At 40.7% G+C, this 20,457-nt stretch overlaps 1 protein-coding gene across 31 annotated transcripts in view; it reads right to left on the bottom strand.

The window, feature by feature from the left end:
* ERC2 (ELKS/RAB6-interacting/CAST family member 2) overlaps window positions 1-20,457 on the bottom strand; it is a 904,450-nt gene that overhangs the window by 410,907 nt on the left and 473,086 nt on the right. For all 31 annotated transcript variants that reach the window (XR_011426862.1, XR_002800567.2, XR_011426853.1 and 28 more), the window contains one exon: window positions 11,683-11,818. Coding sequence is in view for 16 of the 31 variants with exons in the window: in XM_070237383.1 (XP_070093484.1) it covers window positions 11,683-11,818 (136 nt within the window). In the remaining 15 variants the exon portion in view is untranslated. The remainder of the gene's footprint in view (window positions 1-11,682; window positions 11,819-20,457) is intronic.

Genomic DNA, 20,457 nt, shown 5'->3' with positions numbered 1-20,457 from the left:
CTTGCACTTCAGATAGAGAACAGAAAGAATTTTTAGAACAAATTATATTTAAAGCCAGATAATATATTACTGGGCTGGTACTGAAAGAGACCAATTACCCCATTTTCCTGAATTCCCAACTGGAAGACATCCTTGCCACTGACATGAATGCTCTATTTGGGCAGTAGCAACCCCACTTGGTCCAGGAGCTGCCATCTTGGATGGTGTTTTTAAATCTTCACATGTATGTATATTTCAGTTAGTCTCACGACTTCAGGATTTCAGAATTGAAAAGGGCCTTACCCCAATACAAGCCTTTCATTTTGCAGATGAGAAAACAGGCTCAGAGACCAAAAAAATCACTTGCTCTGACCATCAAGTGATGACTGGACAAAGAAGGTATGGTGTGTATATATATATATATATATATATATATATATATATAGACACACACACACAATGCAATACTACTCAGCCATAAAAAAGGATAAAATTGTCCCATTCACAACAACATGGATGGACCTTGAAGGTATTATGTTAAGCGAAATAAGCCAGACAGATAAAAACAAACTCTGTATGATTCCACTCATATGTGGAAGATAAACAAACACATGGACAAAGTTCACAGATTAGTGGTTACGAGGGGAAAGGCGGGTGGGGGATGGGCACAAAGGGTGAAGTGGTACACCTATAACATGACTGACAAATAATAATGTACAACTGAAATTTCACAAGGTTGTAAACTATCATAACCTCAATTAAAAAAAAAATCATTTGCTCAAAGTCACATAGCTAATTAGTGACTGAGCCTAGAATGGAACCTAGCCTCTGCACTCCCTTGGTACCCTCATCCTTCACCTACTCTGACACGTGTAGGCCTGCTGCAGAGCTGTGCTTCAGAAGGCCATCTGCAAGCTTCTGCTCCGGCTCACCAGAGCCAAGCCTCCAGCTGCAGACACATCCTCGTTGTTAGTTACCTCCTTTAAACAGTCTTCTCCGCCAGACTAAGCAGCAGCCCAGGAATACACGTTCTGGTTTACTTACAGAAGCTGCTGCAAATCAAACGCTCGGAAAGACAACTTTAGTCAGGAGAAAAGACCCTGAGACATTCGAAGTAAAAAATCCTGCCTTACTGATTGTTAAGTCCCAGCAGGGAGCACAGCGCCTGGCATGTAAAAGTCCTCAGAAAGCATCAGCAGGACTGCCTTATGAACTGAAGGGAGAGCCTCAGACGCTTGAAGGAGCATTTCATTCTTAAAGTTTAGAAATTTTGGCATGTAAAAAAAGAAATAGCATTTCGGTCTATCTCAGTTGAAAGAAGCTTATCCACTTCCCCAAAAAGCCCACGTGAAGCCTCCTCACCCAAATTTATGCCACCTAACTTTCTCATCTGTTTTAGGAGTACCTGACCATCATCTTCACCATTACTATAGTTATTGTGGCCAAACTGAAGCACGTAAAGAAACAGTTCCAAACAGGAGAGAGGGGATGCCCTACTCATGGCTGAGACCTGACAAAGAATTCCAGCTCCTTCTCTTGTTTCGCATGACCAAGTCTTTCTCATCTATAGAATGGTTTTAAAGATAGCTGCAACCTCATTAGTTTCTTGGGAAGATTAAGCAAGTCAGTGTGTATACAGAGCAACTTAGCCAACTAGGATAGGTTTTTAACAGCTGCTTGTATGGAAAAGAATTATGAAACTGGGTGGGCAAGAGTCCTGAGATCAGCTGTACATGTCTGCCATGGGTGTCAAAGCGGTGAGCACAACATACATATGGGAGATTTGCTGTGGATGCAGTGGTGCGCTGCCCAGATCCCTCTTGAGAAGGCACTCGTTTCCCAGCTGCCTGGGATGTGCCTTCCCTGAGAGCTGTCCTACCCAAGGTTATACCCTCCCCAGAGGTTGCTCATCTCCACTGACTTGCTGATAAGGGGTTACCAAGACCCAGCCTTCTCCTCTAGATTGGGGTTAACTCCCTCCAAATAGCCACCACAACTCCAGAGCAACTGACAGGAACTGCTGAGGCCTTTGTTACAACTAACTACACTACAGTTCACCTTTTCCCCGTGCCCAGTCCTGCTGCCCTCCTTTCCTGACAGCACCCCCAATAAACCTCCTACATGTTAATCTCAGACTCTCGATTTCCCAGGGAACTCAACTAAAGACATTATCCCTGGCCTAGTTCATTGCTCAATAAAAAGCAGCAGCTGTCATTCTTATTGTTAAACTGTCTAAACAATCCACACTTGTTTTCCATGATAAGAGACTTCCTGAGTCTCTTTAGGGGTGACATCCCTTTATGGAGGAGGAAAAGTGGTAAAGATATAAATAACTTAAACCAATTTTTCTTTATCATCCAAAGAGTCCTAAGTTCCATAGTCTGTTCTCACAATTTTCTTCACCACCGATTTGTCATTTTCTTCTTTAGTTACTCTAATTTTAAAGACATAAGAGAGACAGGAGATAGAATATCCTGTTTATAAAACAGGCATAAATCTGAGTTTACTATGAGGGGTAATTTTATGTCATCTTAGATGGTCAATCTAATATCCAGCACTGAGGGAGCACAGGCCTGACCTGTGGGCTAGAGGGTTAATGGTTCAAATCCTACTGAAGGCAGACATGTCTTATGGAACCAATGGACTACACAAACGGCACTGGACAAGGATGCAAAAGGCCTAGGATCTGGTATCCCCTCTGCCAATAGCTCCCTCTGGGATCTTGGGCAGCTCATTTGCCTTTGCTGGGCCCTACTTCCCTCATCAGCAAAACAGGAGGCTTGTCTAGTAAGAAAAACCTATGATTGCTTAACCTTGCAGGGCTTTTCCAGGCAACATAAATAAGTAAGATGTAAAAGGAAAGTGTAATAGCGAAGAAATTAAAAGTGTCATAAATTCAAATTACCAACTTCCCAAACACGTATTATAGGAGAGACTATTAAGTGAATAGGAACAGATTTTATAGTTTTATATTCTTTTTGCAATATTTCCATCTAAATCATTGCCCATGTCATTGATTGTCATTTCCTTAATCTAGAGTGTTTGAATATACAGCTTCGCAATGCTTTGGACAAGCCATAAGTCAAAGTTAACATTTTTAAAAATTAGCCATGCCCAGGTCTCTGCCTTAGGCAGCGATTTGCTGAAACACCCACATCTATTAGAAAGAGCCCATTGATGTCGAGGTGACACGCACCGTGATTTGCAGGTGCCCTCCTGACTAACCTCTGTTAGCCATATCTCAGGGCAAACCTGCCTTAATTACCCCGCCTAGGGAGGGCTGGTTTAACTGGACTGGTTCTTTTGATGCATGTTGAACACGACTGCCCCCTAGGGATTACCGAATGCCATGTGTGTGAGTTATTATGTAAATTTTACCTTTGAAAAAGTAATAAGGTGTGCTGTCAGAATTTTTTTCTTTTCTCAGTCCCCTTGCGTTCAAAGTGTGAGTTCTTCGGTAATGCCTTCATTGCATCTGCTTTGAAAATTATAATGCACATGCTACAGATTCAAGCAGAATAGAAAAACATTTGGCTGCTCCCAAGTACACACCTTAAATCTTTCATTTCTCAGTGGCACAACTTCCTTAAAGCACATCTTCTGGTTTAGAAACTTCTGCCTAGGAAAGCATTTTCTTCAGTGTCCAAAAGCTGAGCCTTAGTCTGATCTTCACCGGAAGGACTCTTAAGCATGGGTGCCACCTCAAAGCTTTGCCTTTAATAAGACCCATGACTATGGATGAGTCAGTGAACAATGGTCTGAGGCTCAGTTTCCTCATCTATAAGATGGAGATGTACAAACTCGCCCCACCCAATCCTCAAGGTCGATGGGAGGATGCAGCATGAAGATCACCCGTTAAAGCACTTCAAGAGGCACACAGGGCTCTGGCTGAGATGCATTGTTGTTGTTATTATTGACTAAACTGATCACCAGCAGGGATTTCAATAAACATATAAAAATGATGCCTGCAGTTTATAGCCCAAACCTCACCTCAGAAAAAGCCAGAGTTAAAGGTCAACAGAGGAAAGGCAGACTCTACAAAGCGAGCTCTCTTCTCTCCTTAGAGCTGAAGCACACCCTTCCTTTTAGCACATCTGTGTCTGCTTCTAATTCTCACTGGAGATCACAGTAGGACACAGGCTGCCTTTCCCTTTTCGATTTATATTTTAAGACCAAAAGGCACAAAATGGGATGACATTTCAAAAATAGTCTGCTCTTCCTTAGCAACCTCCCTCAAAATGAATATGAGATTGCTGTCTCATTCCAACAAGATTCCTTTTTCCAGCCCCCATCTTCTCCAGCTTTGTCATTCCAGAGCATTCAAGACTCTACTCCCATAATAACAATGATTTCACTTGACAAATATGTTGCATTTCATTCAGCAGGATCTTCAATCTATGACAAACAAACATTCACCTTCCTGAGGACTGCCGAAGAGCCACAAATGGAGCGAAACCTAAAAACCCTTCAGAAAAGAATAATGAACCCCACTCTGTCTCCAGGGGGTAATTTAGTAGGTAGATTAGGCGACACTTGATTAAGGGTAAACCTCTCTTTTCCATAGATATATATTGTGTTTGTACAGAGGGGCTGTATGAAGTGGAGGATTAGGTCACAAATCCTCAGGAAAAAGCAGAAGACGTTTCTCAGAAGAAATATGCAAGTTACTGCACATTTGGAAAAACAAGTAATACTTTATTGGGAGGAAAGAAGAAAAACTCCACATACAACAGTTTTATTTACACGATTTCACTTGGCTTCTTGGAACATTTCTAACAAATGGTTAGTTCCCAAATACATTGCGCAGGATGCCTTGTCACTGCTGACAGTCTATGAGTTACTACAAAGAGTAACGACTTCAACTCAAGGCTACTAGAAACTGATTGTCAAATAAGCTTTTTCTGAGACTGCCTAGAGGGACCCGCTACAACAAAAGTCGTTTCTGGCTCGTGGGGGATTATAGTGTGAAAGAAAAACAAATGTCAAAATAAATCCCCCAGGAAAGAAGGCACTTCTGTACTAACCCTCAGTCCTATTCGCCAATGTTCTGTGTCCTCCGCAGACTAGCAAATACTTGAATACTTCTCGTCGTCTGAAACCATGACCAGAGTCTGGAAATGTTGCATGAGGCTCAGCCCACATTTTAACAACGCAATGGAATTTATCCACAACTTAATGGAACTTCCCAATCTCTACCCATCAAGGTAGAAAATCGCAAGACAAACAAAATAAAACACTTCGTAGTTTTAAAAAAATCATACTAAGTTCTAATGAAAATTTGACCAAATGTGGACTTTTCTTTTAAACCTATGTTAGGATGGCTCTTCTCATCTTTCCATATGTTGAACAAGATGGCTGAAATGGAGCCTTCCTAAATCACTCTACACCATGCCTATCGAACAGCCATGAAAAACTAGGAACTAAATAAACGTGTTTTGACAACGATGAATCTCTTAACTCTCCTGGTCAGGTTTCCTCTAATGGCAGTACTCAGAAGTATACCATAACACATGAACATAGATCACAGTTAAAGTAATGATTTTAAGCTTAGGGAATTGAAAGAGAACTTAACTCAGTGACTTGGAGAGATGGACACAGAGATACGAGACTTAAAAACTGCTGCTTAAAACATACATGTCCCTCTGTGAAGAAGTAACTTAGCAAAGCTTGGGAACATCATAATGAGCTATATGTTTTGCTGAAACCTACACATTTTTGAGGTTTACGTTGTTTGTTACACTTCCTCGCTTAGCTGATTCCAACTCTAACTGGAGGAGCAAAGTAAAGGAAGTCCCCTCAGAAAAAAGATATGGATGTACAGAGTTGCACAAATTGAAAGATAAAATTGTCTTTCTAGCTTTTTTTTATTTTTTAAAACTCTACTAAAAAGACAAGAATAAATGGGAACATTCATTTGCTTTTTAAACTGATCACACTTGGGTTTAACCACTGGCAGAGAAGAAACTTTACAGTTCCCTGGGAACCTATAATTTGGAAACGGAAGCACAGAAGAACAGACTTTAGTTTTCAGGCAATAAATTGAAGAGAATTCTGCAGACACACAACAGAAAAGGAACATAAAATATTGGCTTGTGCATTTCTTAGAATGTTAGTTCATTAACTCAATAAGCTGCACAGGGAAAAATGCAGCCAAAACCTACAAAGCTGTCCACTGGGATTTCAAATTGGCATATTTACTCAGCAAGAAATAGCTAGAGGTTGGGGAGAAAAATGCATCCCATTCTGGTAATGACAATTTAGTGTGAATCTCCGGAAAGACACCTGTCGAAAAATCTCCATGCGGGCTCTAACGGGACACACAGAAGCCCAAAGCCCCGAGGCCAGACACAAACATCATGCTCTACAATCTGTGCCCTGGGGAACAGTTCTACAGAATTGTACAAGAAAATCACAATCTTTCACGTCTTCTTTTCACACGCAATTAAAAATAACTTGAAAAATGTTTTACTCTTTCTTCCTTATTGCCACAAATGTTTTTTGAATGCTTTATTGGAAAATTTCATTTACTAGTGTGAGCTCTCTGTGTTACTCATCAGCATAAAATAGCTGCAAAGGCTTTGTTGGCCGATACTCCCAATGGTCACTGTCTTCTATGGTTAAAAGCTCATTATCAGTCTCCCTGGGAGAAAGCTCTAGAAACAGAGCCCCACATAGATCAGGGATTGTGATCTTTCATAAACCTCATCTTATTTAACCCATGCAGGGAGATAGAGATTGTGACCCCCACTTAAAGATGAAAAAAGTGAGGATCAGAGAGGTTCTCTGCCTTACTCTTACTCAAGGGCCAGTATTTCAACTTCATGGCTCTTTATATATCCCTTCCTGTTCTCCTTGTCAGTTCTCCAAAAAACAATCTAAGAAGTTAAATCAAGAACACTCTATTGCTATAGATTGTGGGTATTTCCTCTGAGAAACAGTAATGCAAGGTAGTTAAAGTATTTTCCAACAAAAAAAGGATTCAGGGCAAATACTCTAAACTGCCATCTGTTTTCTCTGGGTCCAGTTGAGCGAGCTAGGGCGCATCCTTAGTCTCTTTATTTACACCATGTGAGCCCAATGGGATAGGCTCTATCCCACAACCCTCCAAGGCTGTGCCATAAAGGCTCCGAACCAATGGGCAATCCACCTGCACATGTGCTGCATTGGTTCCATAGAGTGTTTAAAAAAATTGAACCAACTTTATCAAACCCATAGATTTCACATAAAAATTTACACTTTACAACAATCAGAAGGTCTCTCAAACCCAGGCCCACCTTTATGGCAACATTCAGCCAGAAATTAGTGGTCCTGACTCCTTTTGCTGAGGCAGGAACTTGTGAGTTCCCCTCCAGCATTCTTGATTCTATTCATATACCAAGGCCCCCTGAAGCTGTAATTTTTTATTGTATTTATATTATTGCTTTCCTTACAGTAGAGAAACATTTCTCCAAACCTTGTCTCTTTCAGCAGCTTGAATGATTGGTCTCCATTCTTCAGCCCTGCTTGTATCTACCCCTTGACAATGCTCTCTTCGTGGGTGAAGTACACTTCCCCAACCCTTGACTATTAGCTCAGCCATGTGCCTTGCTTTGGTCAATGAGGTGGCATGAAAATCACAGTGTCAGTTTAAGATTAGGCCTTATGAGACCTGAAATGTTTTTGCTTACCCTCTTGTGCCTCTGCTACTGTCATCAGAAGAGCATCCCCTGGGTAGCTGATGCCCCTTCCGGTGAATCTTAGAATGAACACATGTGGAACAGAGCTGCCCCGGCCACCCACAGACCTGCAGCGAGAAGCACACGCACCCACGCAAGCCCACCCTGGAGCAGCTGAGCCACTCAGTCAACCTGAAAATCCGTGAGAATAACTACTGACACTTCAAAGGCACTGAGTTTGGGGGCCATTTGCTACACAGCATCATTATGGCAAATGCTAACTGATACATATTTACAAACATAAAAGATAGGCTGAAAGAACCAGATATCATAATTTTTCTTACATGCAAACCTATTTCTTATTTATGTTACTAGCCAAGACCCAGAAGGCATTTGAGTTTGCAATTCCTGCCATAAAACCATAAACTTAAGAACTAAAGTTTGGGTTTATGAAATGTTTCTTAGCACGACTATATATCCAAATGGCCCAGTTTTTGCCTATTGCTGTTATGTCCTGGTTTGGACAATAAATAACATGGTCACTCTATCTACATGCAAATTTGTCTCCCATTTTCACACAAAGTGGTTGAATCTCTTCGATCTCTCTTTGGAGCCTGATCCAACAGCTATTATTGCGATAATAATAACGATAGTAACGATAAACAGGCAGCACTCTACCTGAGATTTTTCTGGATGTAATACCTATTTGTAAAACCTATCTGGATGTAATACCTATTTGTAAAACCTATCTGGATGTAATACTTGGCTGAAATCATTAAGTCAGGGTGTCCAACCATTACAAAATACTGGTATAGAATAAATCAAACTTAGTAGGTGCCAATCCCACAGCCACCAACCAATCAACCAAACAGCCAACCAAACCAGATCCCAGTTCACTGGCACTTAAAGGCCTTATCAGGCTAACTTATAAACAGGAAGTACTTAAAACAACAGCAATATTAAAAAAATCAACTGCCCCTAGAAAGGAAAGTCCTGTCTTCAGAAGGCAGTAATTATTGCATCTGAGTATATCTGTTTAGCAATCCAGGAAAGTGGGAGTTTCACTCTCTATTAACCTTAACCAGAGACATTTTCATCAAAATTAATCATGATTACTTTTTATTGCATTTCAAATGCTGTCCTTTATTTGGGGTGGTCAGGAATGCAACTAAGCAATTCCAGACTGTGCTATCTTTTATGAATAGGTCTATGAGGTAGTTATCAAGGCCCCTTATAAAAATATTGCTATACAAAAGTTCATGAGCCAAAACCAGACACTAATTTCCATAACTAGATGTGTCCTTAGAAAAGAAAAAATTACTATATATAGATAAGACAGAAACTTTGATGCTCAATGCACATCAAAGCAGAACTGTATAAATACCCCTGCATATAATAAACAACACTTTTAAAAAATGTTTCTTTCACCTTTTCCTTGTTATTATAACAGTTAACCATTAACACTTATTTTGAGCATAACTTTTGCTAAGTACAATTCTAAATTTTTTTTATATGCATTGACTCCTTAATCCTCACCACAACTTTGGAATAGATACAATTATTATTCCCAATTTATAGATGAGGAAACTGAGGCTTAGGGAAGTTAAGTAATCCTTCCAAGGATGTTCAGCCAGTAAATTCTGAAGCTTGGAATGAATCGTAGGCATTCTAGCTCCAGAGTCAAAGAAAGGTAACGATAAACACTTACCTCACTGCCACCACGATCAAGCGGTCTGTTATGTTTTGTGCCCTGACTGTGTCTTGCTCTGTGCAACCTCCGTACCTCCCTGATACTTCTCCCGCCCGGAGGGCCTTCCCTACTGCGCTGTCCCTCCCATGGCAAACTCATTCAGCTCCAATCCTAGCTACTCCAAGAAAACTCTCTGCTATTCCACATTTTTCTTGCCTTCTTTTTTTAATTCTCCAGAACTCTCACCATCTAAAGATAGTCAGATCTGGGTTTGAGTCCTGACTCTGCCACTTATTGGCTAAGTAGTTGAGGGTGAGTTATTTAACCTCTCATAGCCTCTTTCTTCTCATATATCAAATGGGATAATAGTTAATCTACCCATAAAGTATATTAGCTGTAGGATTGCTGTGGTTTTACCTGCCCAGAATCCCTTCTGATGAGAACTCCTGTCTTTCTTGTGGGAGGTCACCTGTCCTCACTCTTAGCCCATGGGATTTGGGTGAGGCTAACCCATTTCCCCTAGGTACCAGCTGATCACATGATCTGATCCTGGCCTATCCAATTTATGCATTCTATCAGGCTTTGAACTTTTTCTAGAACTACTCAGAAAAACCCCTTCTCCTCAAAGAGGGTGACTGTACTCATAGAAGATAGGCTAGCTCCTGGTGGCCATTGCTGGCATCACTGTGGACATCCTTCCAGGGAATCAAGACAAGAAAGAGCAAAGCACACCTGTAAGGAGGATGGAGACAGATTCCTGATGCCATCGTTTGAATGTCTGAATGTAGTCAGGTCTGAAGTCCACCCTTGGCCTTTTCAGTTAATTGAGCCAATAGATTCCCTTTTTGGCTTAGTTCAGATTGTTGTTTTCCTATCACTTGCAACTAAGAGTCCTGACTAACCCAGGTGACATAAGAACTAAATGGCTGCTATAAAGTATGTAGCATAGTACCCAGCATATTGAAAAGTTCAATAAATGGTGCCTACTACTGTTACTGTTCCTCTACACTCATTTCTCGAAGGCAGGAAAACCTGGTGTCAGATCTACCTCCACCACTTACTAGGATCTCACTTTATAACTTTTCTGAGACTCTAGTTATACCCCATGTAAAATCAACAACGTTATTGTTAGGAATAAATGACAATATATCCCTGGCAAGGCAATAAAATGTTCTGCAAATTTGAATTATTATTGTCTCAGTCTGTAGATTCCAATATTTCATATGACTGATGGGGATACTAAGACCCAAACCCCTGGACTATGATTTGCCAAGAACATTTATGAAGCTATGGATTCAAATAAGCTACCAGTCCATTTTAAGGTGGTCCCAGGACTAAATAAAGGACCTGATGCTACTATTGTGCCATTCAAATCAGGCATTGATGCAAAGGGGCTTGATTGGCACCATAAAGGCACCTCCAGGACACAGAGAAAAAAGAAACTAATATTGACTAAGTAGCCTCCATGTGCCATGCTCTGTGCAAGGCATTTCCTTATATTTCCTACTCTGGAATAATTATTTATTTCTCTTATGGTCAATTAAAAAGATTAACTATGCGTACATATTGAAATTATCTAACTTTTTCTATCTCCAAGGAGGAAACCTAATATATAACTGGAGAAAGATGCTAATTAATAAGCAAAATTTAACATGAACTCCAGCCAAGTCGAACTTGAACTGTTCTCTTTAAAGGCAGACTGGAATAAATAAAGGAACTTCAAAGCAAATGCCCTGTTTTAGCTTGAATGTTTTATTGAGCACATGGGGAGTACTCCATTGCAAAAATAGGGATGGTTAATGAGGAAAAGTTGGTGTTTTCAGTCAGTTGGTTGGTTTCTGAGATACGGCCATCTATTCAGAGATAACTATATTCCACAGAAAAGACAAAATAATGATCTGTCTCAAAGCCTCAGAGTTTTGAAGAAAACAAAACCAGTTTTGTAAACTGTCTGAGATCAACTTAATGCATCCTTTTCCAAATACCTTCTATGATAACGTGCACAAATTTCCCTTCTACTAACACCAAAACAATAAAAAGGAAGACACTTTCATGTTTTAAGCTTCTTTCCAACTATATAAATGCAGCCCTTACCTCTTAAGGTATGATACAGGAACCAAGAGACTCTGTGCAGCATTAGTAGGCTCCACCACAATCAGCTTTTTTGGGGCACCATTTTGAAAATGATGCTCCATACGCAGAAAGACCTATTGGGTTCCCTGGGAGTACACTGTTAGTGCTAGACTCAGAGCAAAGGCAAGTTCACCATCTCTGTGCATGTTTTCCCACAGCAATAAGTACATTTCTAAGAGAGTCAATCTCCAAATCTTTAGGGATTAAGGAGAACACTGGGCTCACCTGTAGATGCTGCGAGTTGTCAGCCATGCTATCTTCTCGCCTGCGAACTTCTTCCAGTAACTGGGCATTCTTCTTCTTTTCCAACTGTTGATTGTGCTTGAGGTTGGCCACCTTCTTATTCTGATCCTTCATGTGCCTGAGAAAAGTCGGCACAGCTTGGTTAAATTGAACCACTAGAAGATCATATGTTATCACATTAGAAGTATGAAGTATAGAATATCTAAGTACTATGTATAAAATATCTTGATATGGATTCAGGTAAAGTTGGGACCTCAGAATATTCCAATCATTCAACCACAAATATGTTTTGAGCACCCAGGTGCCAGGTGCTAGGATGGCACTGGGGCTGCAGTGGTGAATGAGACAGGTATAGTCTTCACCCTCCTCATGGAGCTTGGAGTCCAGAGGGGAAGACAGACAAGTACCAAGGAGACACAACTTAGGTTTCCTAACGTTGAAGGAAATAAATAGCATGCTGTGAGAGATGATGATGTGTATTGCCTGTGTGAACAGGTGGTATAGTGGGGGAGATGACTTTAGTCACTGTGGCCAGTGAAGGCCTCCCTAAGGAGGCAAGACTGTGGATGAGACTTGAAGGATCCAGCCAAGAAAGCACCAGTGAAGGAGCTCCTCAGGTAGAAGGAACAGCAAGTGTAATTCCCAAAAGAACCCAACTGCTTCTCGGAACTGAAGGGCTGCAGTAAGGAAGGAGATGGGACTGAAAGGGAGGGAGGGCGTGGGGCACACAGGGCCCTGTGGTCTGTGATGTGGCATTTATTTTCTTCTAAGTGGCTGCTGTTCTAATTATTATTATTCTTTTGGATCATGTTCCTATTCTGAGATCATAATCCATTACTTTGATTTTAAAATAACAATTACAAGGCTCCAATCAAATACACTGTCATCACTTAGCTCAAACAGAATAACACTTTGGCTAATCATGTTAAATAAAGCCCCGGTGCTGGGAATAAAAGTTCTTAATGAATCTATATGATGTCAAAGTGCAAAATCATAAAGTGACCCAGTGAGTAAAAGACTAGGATAAAGGATGAGTTTAAAAGTGACAGGGGCGGGAGTGGGGCTAGTGACAGGCGAATGCGGACTATTTAACCGGCGGCGGGCGTTTAGCAAAACATTCCACAGATTTAGGAAACCATGTCCATGGCAGCTATTACAAATCTAATCCAACATGTGAGGAGGCAGGAGAGCAGTACCGGGGACTCAGGAGCAATGATTCCAAAAGAAGAGAGTGGTGGAGCAGAATGATTTGGGGTCCTTTCTAATCTCTTCATCCCCTCTCCCCAGCATTGCTAAGTCAGCCACTGTAACTGAGCCCTGGCTTCCAAAACAAGAGTACTGAGAATCAGTGCTCTTGTGGAAATATAAACGAGATGAGAACTAGATGATAAAGAGCAAACATGTCAAATTGAAATAATTAATAATCAAATGGAAGCCATTCTCAACAAGAAACTCTTATTTCCAGCCCTCATAAAATTATATACTCCCCTACTCCCTGCCACTCCAAGAAAATGATGTTCAAGAGAATTGTTTACTAAGCTGAATAATCTTCTATTTAGGAATCCCGCTCATAAAAATATTCCGAACACTTTGGTTCCTTATAAATATTTACAGAAGCAACTGAAGCTGCAATTTAAATATTCCCGATGACACTTATTAAGAGGATAGAAAGTGAGATAGAATAACCATCTCCTTAGTCATTACTTGGATTGGATAATTTTTGTCTGATATTTCCCAGTTTGTACTGGCTATAGTAACGTACACATATGAAACTACCAACTGTCTACAGGCTAATCTACTTTGAGAACATTATCTTTTGGTTACTATAAAGATGCTAAGAATGACCTCTTGCTTCCTAACTGAACAAGGATATAGTAGTGCCAAAGCCCACAGCAACCTGGGACAAGCACATATTCCAGTTCCTTAGGAAACTGGGTCAGTGCAGTAATAGGATGTGATGGAGAGGTAAGTATTACTAGTGAGATTGTTTAATTAGAGCCCTTTTTTATTTAAAAAAAACACTTTATTGTAACTTGGAAGCAAACAATTAAATAAAACCAATCACAAAACATTTTTTCTCCCAAGTACCAGTGATAAATAAAATAGGTTATTATTGCAAACATTATTTGCATAAAGAACTCCCACAAGGTTCTCGGAGCAGTCCAAACATATTAGCCCTTACTTTCTGGGATACTGCAGTGTTTTCCAATCCAAAAAGAAAAAAAAAAAGCCTCCAAATCCATGCATCCCTTAAAGCCTTCCTGAATTAAGAGTAGTTAAGAAAAATGGGAAATTGAAGTTCAGACATTGTGATGGAGCCCTATCCTCAGCATTCTCCAACCACGCCTTCAAATACTGCCTTACTTATACAACAGTGAGTGGAAAAGAAAAGCTGGGTTTTGAAAGGCACTGCTTAGGATTTAGGCCAATTAGATTGATGTAAAGTAAGGTAATGAAATTGATGATCTCATCTTTGTTCCTGTGAACATCAAGAGATTACATATGCAGGGTACATACTCCTTTGCAGCAGTGCCATGCTTTTCAAATACGTTTCTCGTACTAGAACTCTTTCTTCTAATAAAAGCTTACCTGAAAGTCAAAAAGGGAAAGTAGAAGTGCTCTGCTAGAAGTAGGATAGAGGTAAGGAGGGGGATGGGGTGGGAACAGATGATCAGAGCCTCACCTACTAGACAATTCCTCTCTTAGGTGCCCTCAGGGAAGCCCTAAGGCTACCTGAAGCACAGGTTGACACAGCAGTTCATGGAGCAGGAGGAGAGAGAGGAAGGCGGGTAGAGAAGTCATGAAATTTAAAAATATGAGATTCCTTGGAGAAGAGAAAATACCCCACAGAAGCTCACTGGATGCTGACTGAGGGAACGACCGCAGTACGTTTTGCTAGTGATAATTTCATCATTTCCAAGAATAAAATCTGTAAGTGATCTATCAGTCCTTCTATCTTCCCCCATCTGCAGAAGAAAACCCACACTGCATAAATCATGTTAACCTCCGTACAGCTCTCACTTGTCTTTAAACTCAGGCAGAGCCCCCGGGGGTGCAGATTGCCAAGCCCTCTGGCAATACTGCCTCAGAAGGTGTCACTGATACCCACTTCCCAAACTCCCACCCGCCAGGCAACTCGGGCATTCCATGGCTCTGCCAGAAACTGACCTACTCCATGTTCAGAAAAAAAGTTTCTGGAGTGAAATTTTTCTCTGGGGAAACACTACTAAAAATATATCCAAGATACAAATTTTTCAAAAAGCAATTATGGGATGACGAGTGGATGGAGGTCAGTTGGAGAACACAGTGGTAGGGTCAGTTTTCAACATTCAACTTAAATTGACCAGTTTCATAAAGTAAGTCATGTCACTTTTCAAAAGTCAGCCATCATTAAGGAATTTGGATTAAATGACAAAAAAAATTCCAATAGGTATCAAGATCCACAATGACTGCCATATTAAGAATAAATGTCAGAGAGGACAGAATCCTGCTATTTTCACTAGAATAGTCCATTAAATTAAAATTAAAAAGTGTTCTCTAACTTGCTGGTGAGACAGCATCAGGCTTTGAGGCCTCTAGAATTACATAGCCATGAGTACAGGACAGAAGATGCATATGTTTCTCTCAGGGTGAGTGTACATTTGTACATAAAAGAGAAAATAAAAATTTCTTTTAAAATCTTAGCAGAAACAAGATGCCATTGTTTACCCATCTGCTCTCAAAAACTTTGAAGATTGATAACATCCGTTGTTGGAGAGGATACAAGAATCCAGCTCTCTCATATGTGGTCAGGAGAAGAGCAATTGACAAAAGCATTTTTGGAAACCAATTTGGCAGTATCCACCAAAGCATACACACCTTTTGCTCAAGTAAACCCACTTCTAGGAAAGCGGCCTACAAAAATGCTTGCACATGTGCACAAAATATATATGTACAAAAATTTTTCATTGTAGCACTGTAAAAGTGAAAATTGGAAAACTGCCTAATCATCTGCAGAAGAAAGCAAGTACATTCATACCACGGAACCCTAAGCTATCTAAGAAGATTAAGGCAAAACTGAAGCATGGACATGGAAAAACCTTCAAGACATACTGTTAATCAAAAAAGAAAGCAGGTAGCAGAATAATACATAGAGTCTGATCTTATTTATGTTAAAATATAAAAGCCTATTTGGATGTACACATACACTCGTGCATGGAAATGGAAACTCCTGGAAATCCCATACCAGTCTGTAAACAATGGTTACCGCTGAGGAAGGGAATGGGATTGGAGAAGAGGGAGCTTTCACATGTTACCACCTGCATTTGTGTGTGGGTGTAAGTGAGGTATAAATACATACAATAAAATACACAGATATTAAGTGCACAAGTCAATGATTTTTGACCAATCAAAATATAAAGCTTTGCCATCACCCAGCCTCATTTCCCCTCCCCTGCCCAGAAGTAATCACTATTCTAACGTTTATCTACATGGATTCATTTTGTCTGTTCACGAACTTCATATACATAGAATCATATACTACATGCTCTTTTGTGCCTGACTTTTTCGACTCAGTGTAAGGTTTTTGAGATTCCTCCATATTATTATGTATAACTTCCATCTTATTGCTGAGTAGTATTACATTAACATGAATATACTACAGTTTGATTAGCTACTCCTTTGTTGAATGGATATTTGGACTGTTCCCAATTTTTCACTGTTAAGAATAAGATGGCAATGAACATTCTTGTACTAGTTTTCTTGTGGACATATGTTTTCATTTCTCTTGGATAAATAACTAGATGTCGGTTTAACTGGCAGTGTAAAATGGTACAACCCCCATGGAAGACAATTTCTGGGTTATATGAATCTTTGACAAGCAGCTTCAATGCAGGGTCTAGTAGCATAAACTCAGGAAGCAGGCTGCCTGGGCTCCCATCAGAAGTCAACTACTTTCTAGCTGTGTGACCATGGGCAAGTTTCTGACTTCTCTGTACTCACTTTCTTCACACATAAAGTAGGAATAACTGTGTCTAACTTGTAGAGCTATTGTGAAGAGCTGATGTATTAATACAGGTAAAATGCTTAGAACAGACGACAGCATGTTCCCTCCCTGTTTCACTCTTAGCTTACAATGTGAATGTAATCATGTGCTGTGCGATATTGTGAACACATATTTCATATGTTGCTTCCTACACTGGAACAGCAGGTATTCCAAATATCTCAAACAATGGACTTTGGAATGCATTATTAAACTCTCTCGTCATACATTTAGCTTCCATCTGTGATTTCCTTAATAATAAGATGAGTTACATTCCTGGAAGTTTATCCTAATGGAAGCACTGCAGGAGGGTTACGACAATCATGGGTAAGTGAGCTGTGATCCTGAAGCGACTGCACAAGTAGATGGGCCACACACACACACAATGGAAGCTGACAATGAGTATTGCATGCAGAATTTCCAATAATAAAAGCTTTTACTTTTAACCACTGAGATGGTCCTATTTTTTTAAAGCTTGTAAATACCATTCAGTACCTCAGCATAGCTATATATTTTAGAAAGCTATCATAAATATTCTAAAGATATTTTTATTGTACAAATGTACTACATGTCAGGAGCATGATATTCCTTCCTGAAAGAGAAAGTATCTGGCTGGCTGCAGCTACTTGAATTCAGCTCTCCACCCAGCAAAGAGCAACAAGTAGGGCCAAGGTCATAGGACTTAACTTCAGAACAAGCCAGATCTCTTGGACTTTGCATTTTATGGCAGCCTCTCAAGAACAGCCCAACTGTTTGGCCACTAGCTTTGATGACTGCCTAAGTCCTTGCCAAAACTCCTCAGTGGGATGCCCACTCATCTCCCCATGCTTTCCATCTTTGCATCTCTCTTCAGTTGACTCCTCTTTCCCTCTTTCCCGACAGTCCTTGCTCCCTTTGTTCCATGGAAGTGAGTACCCTCCTGTCTCCTCTATTCCTACCTCCTCTGTGATGTTTGGGACTACACAAGGACCCAGAGACAAAACTACCCTCAGTTAAAGCACAGAATGCCAACACACCTTAAAAAGACACCACTTATCATTTACCAACTCAGCAGGACATCCCGGAACCTGATAACATAGCTAAAGAAAGAAGGTGTTAAAGGAGAAGGAGTGTTCAGATTCAAAAGCTAGAGAAGTGGAGCTTGCAGGAAGTGAAGAGAGTCTTAGCCTTCTACCTTGTAGCATCAGGTCCCACTGGCAAAACCTTCTTTGGGGAGATGACTCTATCAGGCCATTCCTTACTTAGCCTGATGAAATGGTTAAATCCTAAACCACCATTTCTGCCTGGACCACGATGCTCTTCTCTCCTCCCTGGTCTCCCTGCTTCCACTCGTGCTCCCCTTTTAATCCATTCTCCACCCAGCAGCAAGAGTGAGTGTTTTTGAAAGAAGTCAGATCATGCACTTGTTAGTGTACAATCCTCCAACAGTTTCCCATTTCCTAAAGAATAAAGCCACACACCTATGGACGTCACCAGCCTTCTCCCACACCATTCTCACCTTTACCCCCAGAATCCAGAATCTAGTCTTCTTTCAGTTCCTAAATCACACCAGCTCCTTCCCACCAGAGGGCTTGGGCACATGCTGTTCTTTCCTCTAGGAATCCTTCCCTTTCTTCTCCACAGTCAACACTCCTCCATGGCTGACTTTCATCCTTCAGGTCTCAGCTCAAATATCACCTCTTCAGAGGGGTCTTTTCTGGGTACCAAATCCAAGAATGCCTCCTTCCCCTCACTGACAATTTCTATGACTGCACTCTGTGCACTTCCTTCATGGCACACATCACAATTTGTAATTATACATTTATTTGCATTTTTAATTTATTAAAATCGACTGTTCTATCACCAGATAGGCATTATTGCCAGAACAGAGCCCATCCTCAGGGTATTCAACAGAGTGAAGGAATGACTCCTAACCACACCTTTTCTGGCTCAAGCTGCTATCGTCTCCAAGTTGGATGACGATACCAGCTCCAACTGTTCCATCTAACCTATTCTCCACAGGGCAGGAGAAAGAGTCCATCTGGTGCAAAACATGTCTCTGCTGCTTAAAACTTCTCACTGGATTCCCACTATCTATGGAAAAGTGCATGCTTCTTTCCATGACTCACACCAGATCTAAGTGCTGCCTCCCCAAGTCTTATCTCTCCCCAGCCACCCTGACCTTCAATCTGCACCATCAACACATCAAGTCCTACCATCCTCAAAGCCTCTACATAGCAGTTTCCTCTTCTAGAAAGCTCCTTACCTCACTCCCATCCTAGCCCTTTCATCACAGATAACTCATATTTATCTCTCTTACTTCAGTGGAAACACAATGTCCTCTGGGAAGCCTTGTTGGTCAATGCAGAAAGTTGAGTCCTCCTGTTATAAACTCCAAAATCATGCTGTGCTTGCCTCACCAAGAACCCATGACACTTCTGATCCTTTCGTGTCTTCCTTGCTCTGCTTTAAGCAACCCCTGTACAGTAATCACACTTGTCTTGTTCTCTTCTCTCCTCTAAGAATCTAGCACAATTCCATTGTCACAAATAGATTTCTGTTGGATTGAATTTAATTCTGAAACCTGCTGCTGTTTGGTCGAAGGATGAAACAGGCCCCCTTGTGTTTGCTAGATGTTTTATGTGACCCATAAAATTTAGGAATGTGTATCTATGGATTTACATGAATTAAGATTGTTCTCTTATATTTGTTTTCAGGAAGGCACTTTCTATAAAGAAGAATTCAATCTCATACAGCGAATATTAGTTTATTGTCAATGAAATGGTACCCAGTCAAAGTAAAAAGAAATAAAAGAAATTGGATTGATACTGAATACAGCTGGGTATTATTACTTAGTACAAGCACAATAACAACCTAGAGTTCTCATTCCTATAAAGGTCATTCTTGAAATTAAACTGAAAGTCTAAAGGCTAAGTCCAAAAGAAATGACCTGGGTATGTATTTCCTAGTTTAATTTATACTCAATAGATGGTAAAAGAAAAAAAAACCCTACACGGTTCACAGCAGACTAATTGCTTGTTCTTACTTATGCTGCTGAGAAAAGCTTTCTAAAGTCTAAAAACAGGGATCAGCAAACTTCTTCTGTAAAGGGTAGATAGTAAATATCTTAGGCTTGGGGGCCATAAAGCCTCTATAGAAAGTACTCAGCTTTGCCTCAACTTTGTCATTAAAGCACGAAAGCAGCCACAGATATTATGGACATGAATAGGCATGGCTGTGTTACATTAACACTTTATTTATAAGAACAGGTAGCAGGCTGGGTTTGGCCCATCGGCCAGAGTTTGCTAAACCTGGTCTAGACATGTTCCAACACTGCCAGGTAGTAGTGAAAATCAGAGCAGCAAATACATCACATGATATGCCCTAAGCATCTTGCATATATTAGCTCGTTTAATCCTCACAACAACCCTATTAGGCAGGACCTTTAACTATTCCTCTTACAGATGAGGAAACTGCCCAAAGTTACAGACGAAGTGAGTGGCAGAAGCAAGAGTCTTAGTCAGTCTGGCTCCGGATGCCACCCCCATCCCCTTAATCTCTGTGCGGTGCCAACCAACTGTGGAGAATGTTGCAGAGTTCTTTCACACCACGATCCCATTTTCTCTTCTCCCAAGTAGCCTCAGAAAGTTCTAGGGCATAGAAATGAAAATTCTCAGGATACAACCTCTGTTCTGTAGTCCTGGCACCCAAAGGCACATCACTCCAAACTTCACAGGATGCCCTGAGCAGCAGCTTGG

Source organism: Equus caballus, chromosome 16 (assembly GCF_041296265.1).
Source record: "Equus caballus isolate H_3958 breed thoroughbred chromosome 16, TB-T2T, whole genome shotgun sequence".
NCBI classification, from domain to species: Eukaryota; Metazoa; Chordata; class Mammalia; order Perissodactyla; family Equidae; genus Equus; species Equus caballus.
Note: the sequence above shows the minus strand (reverse complement) of the source record. Positions and strands in the feature narration are given on the sequence as shown.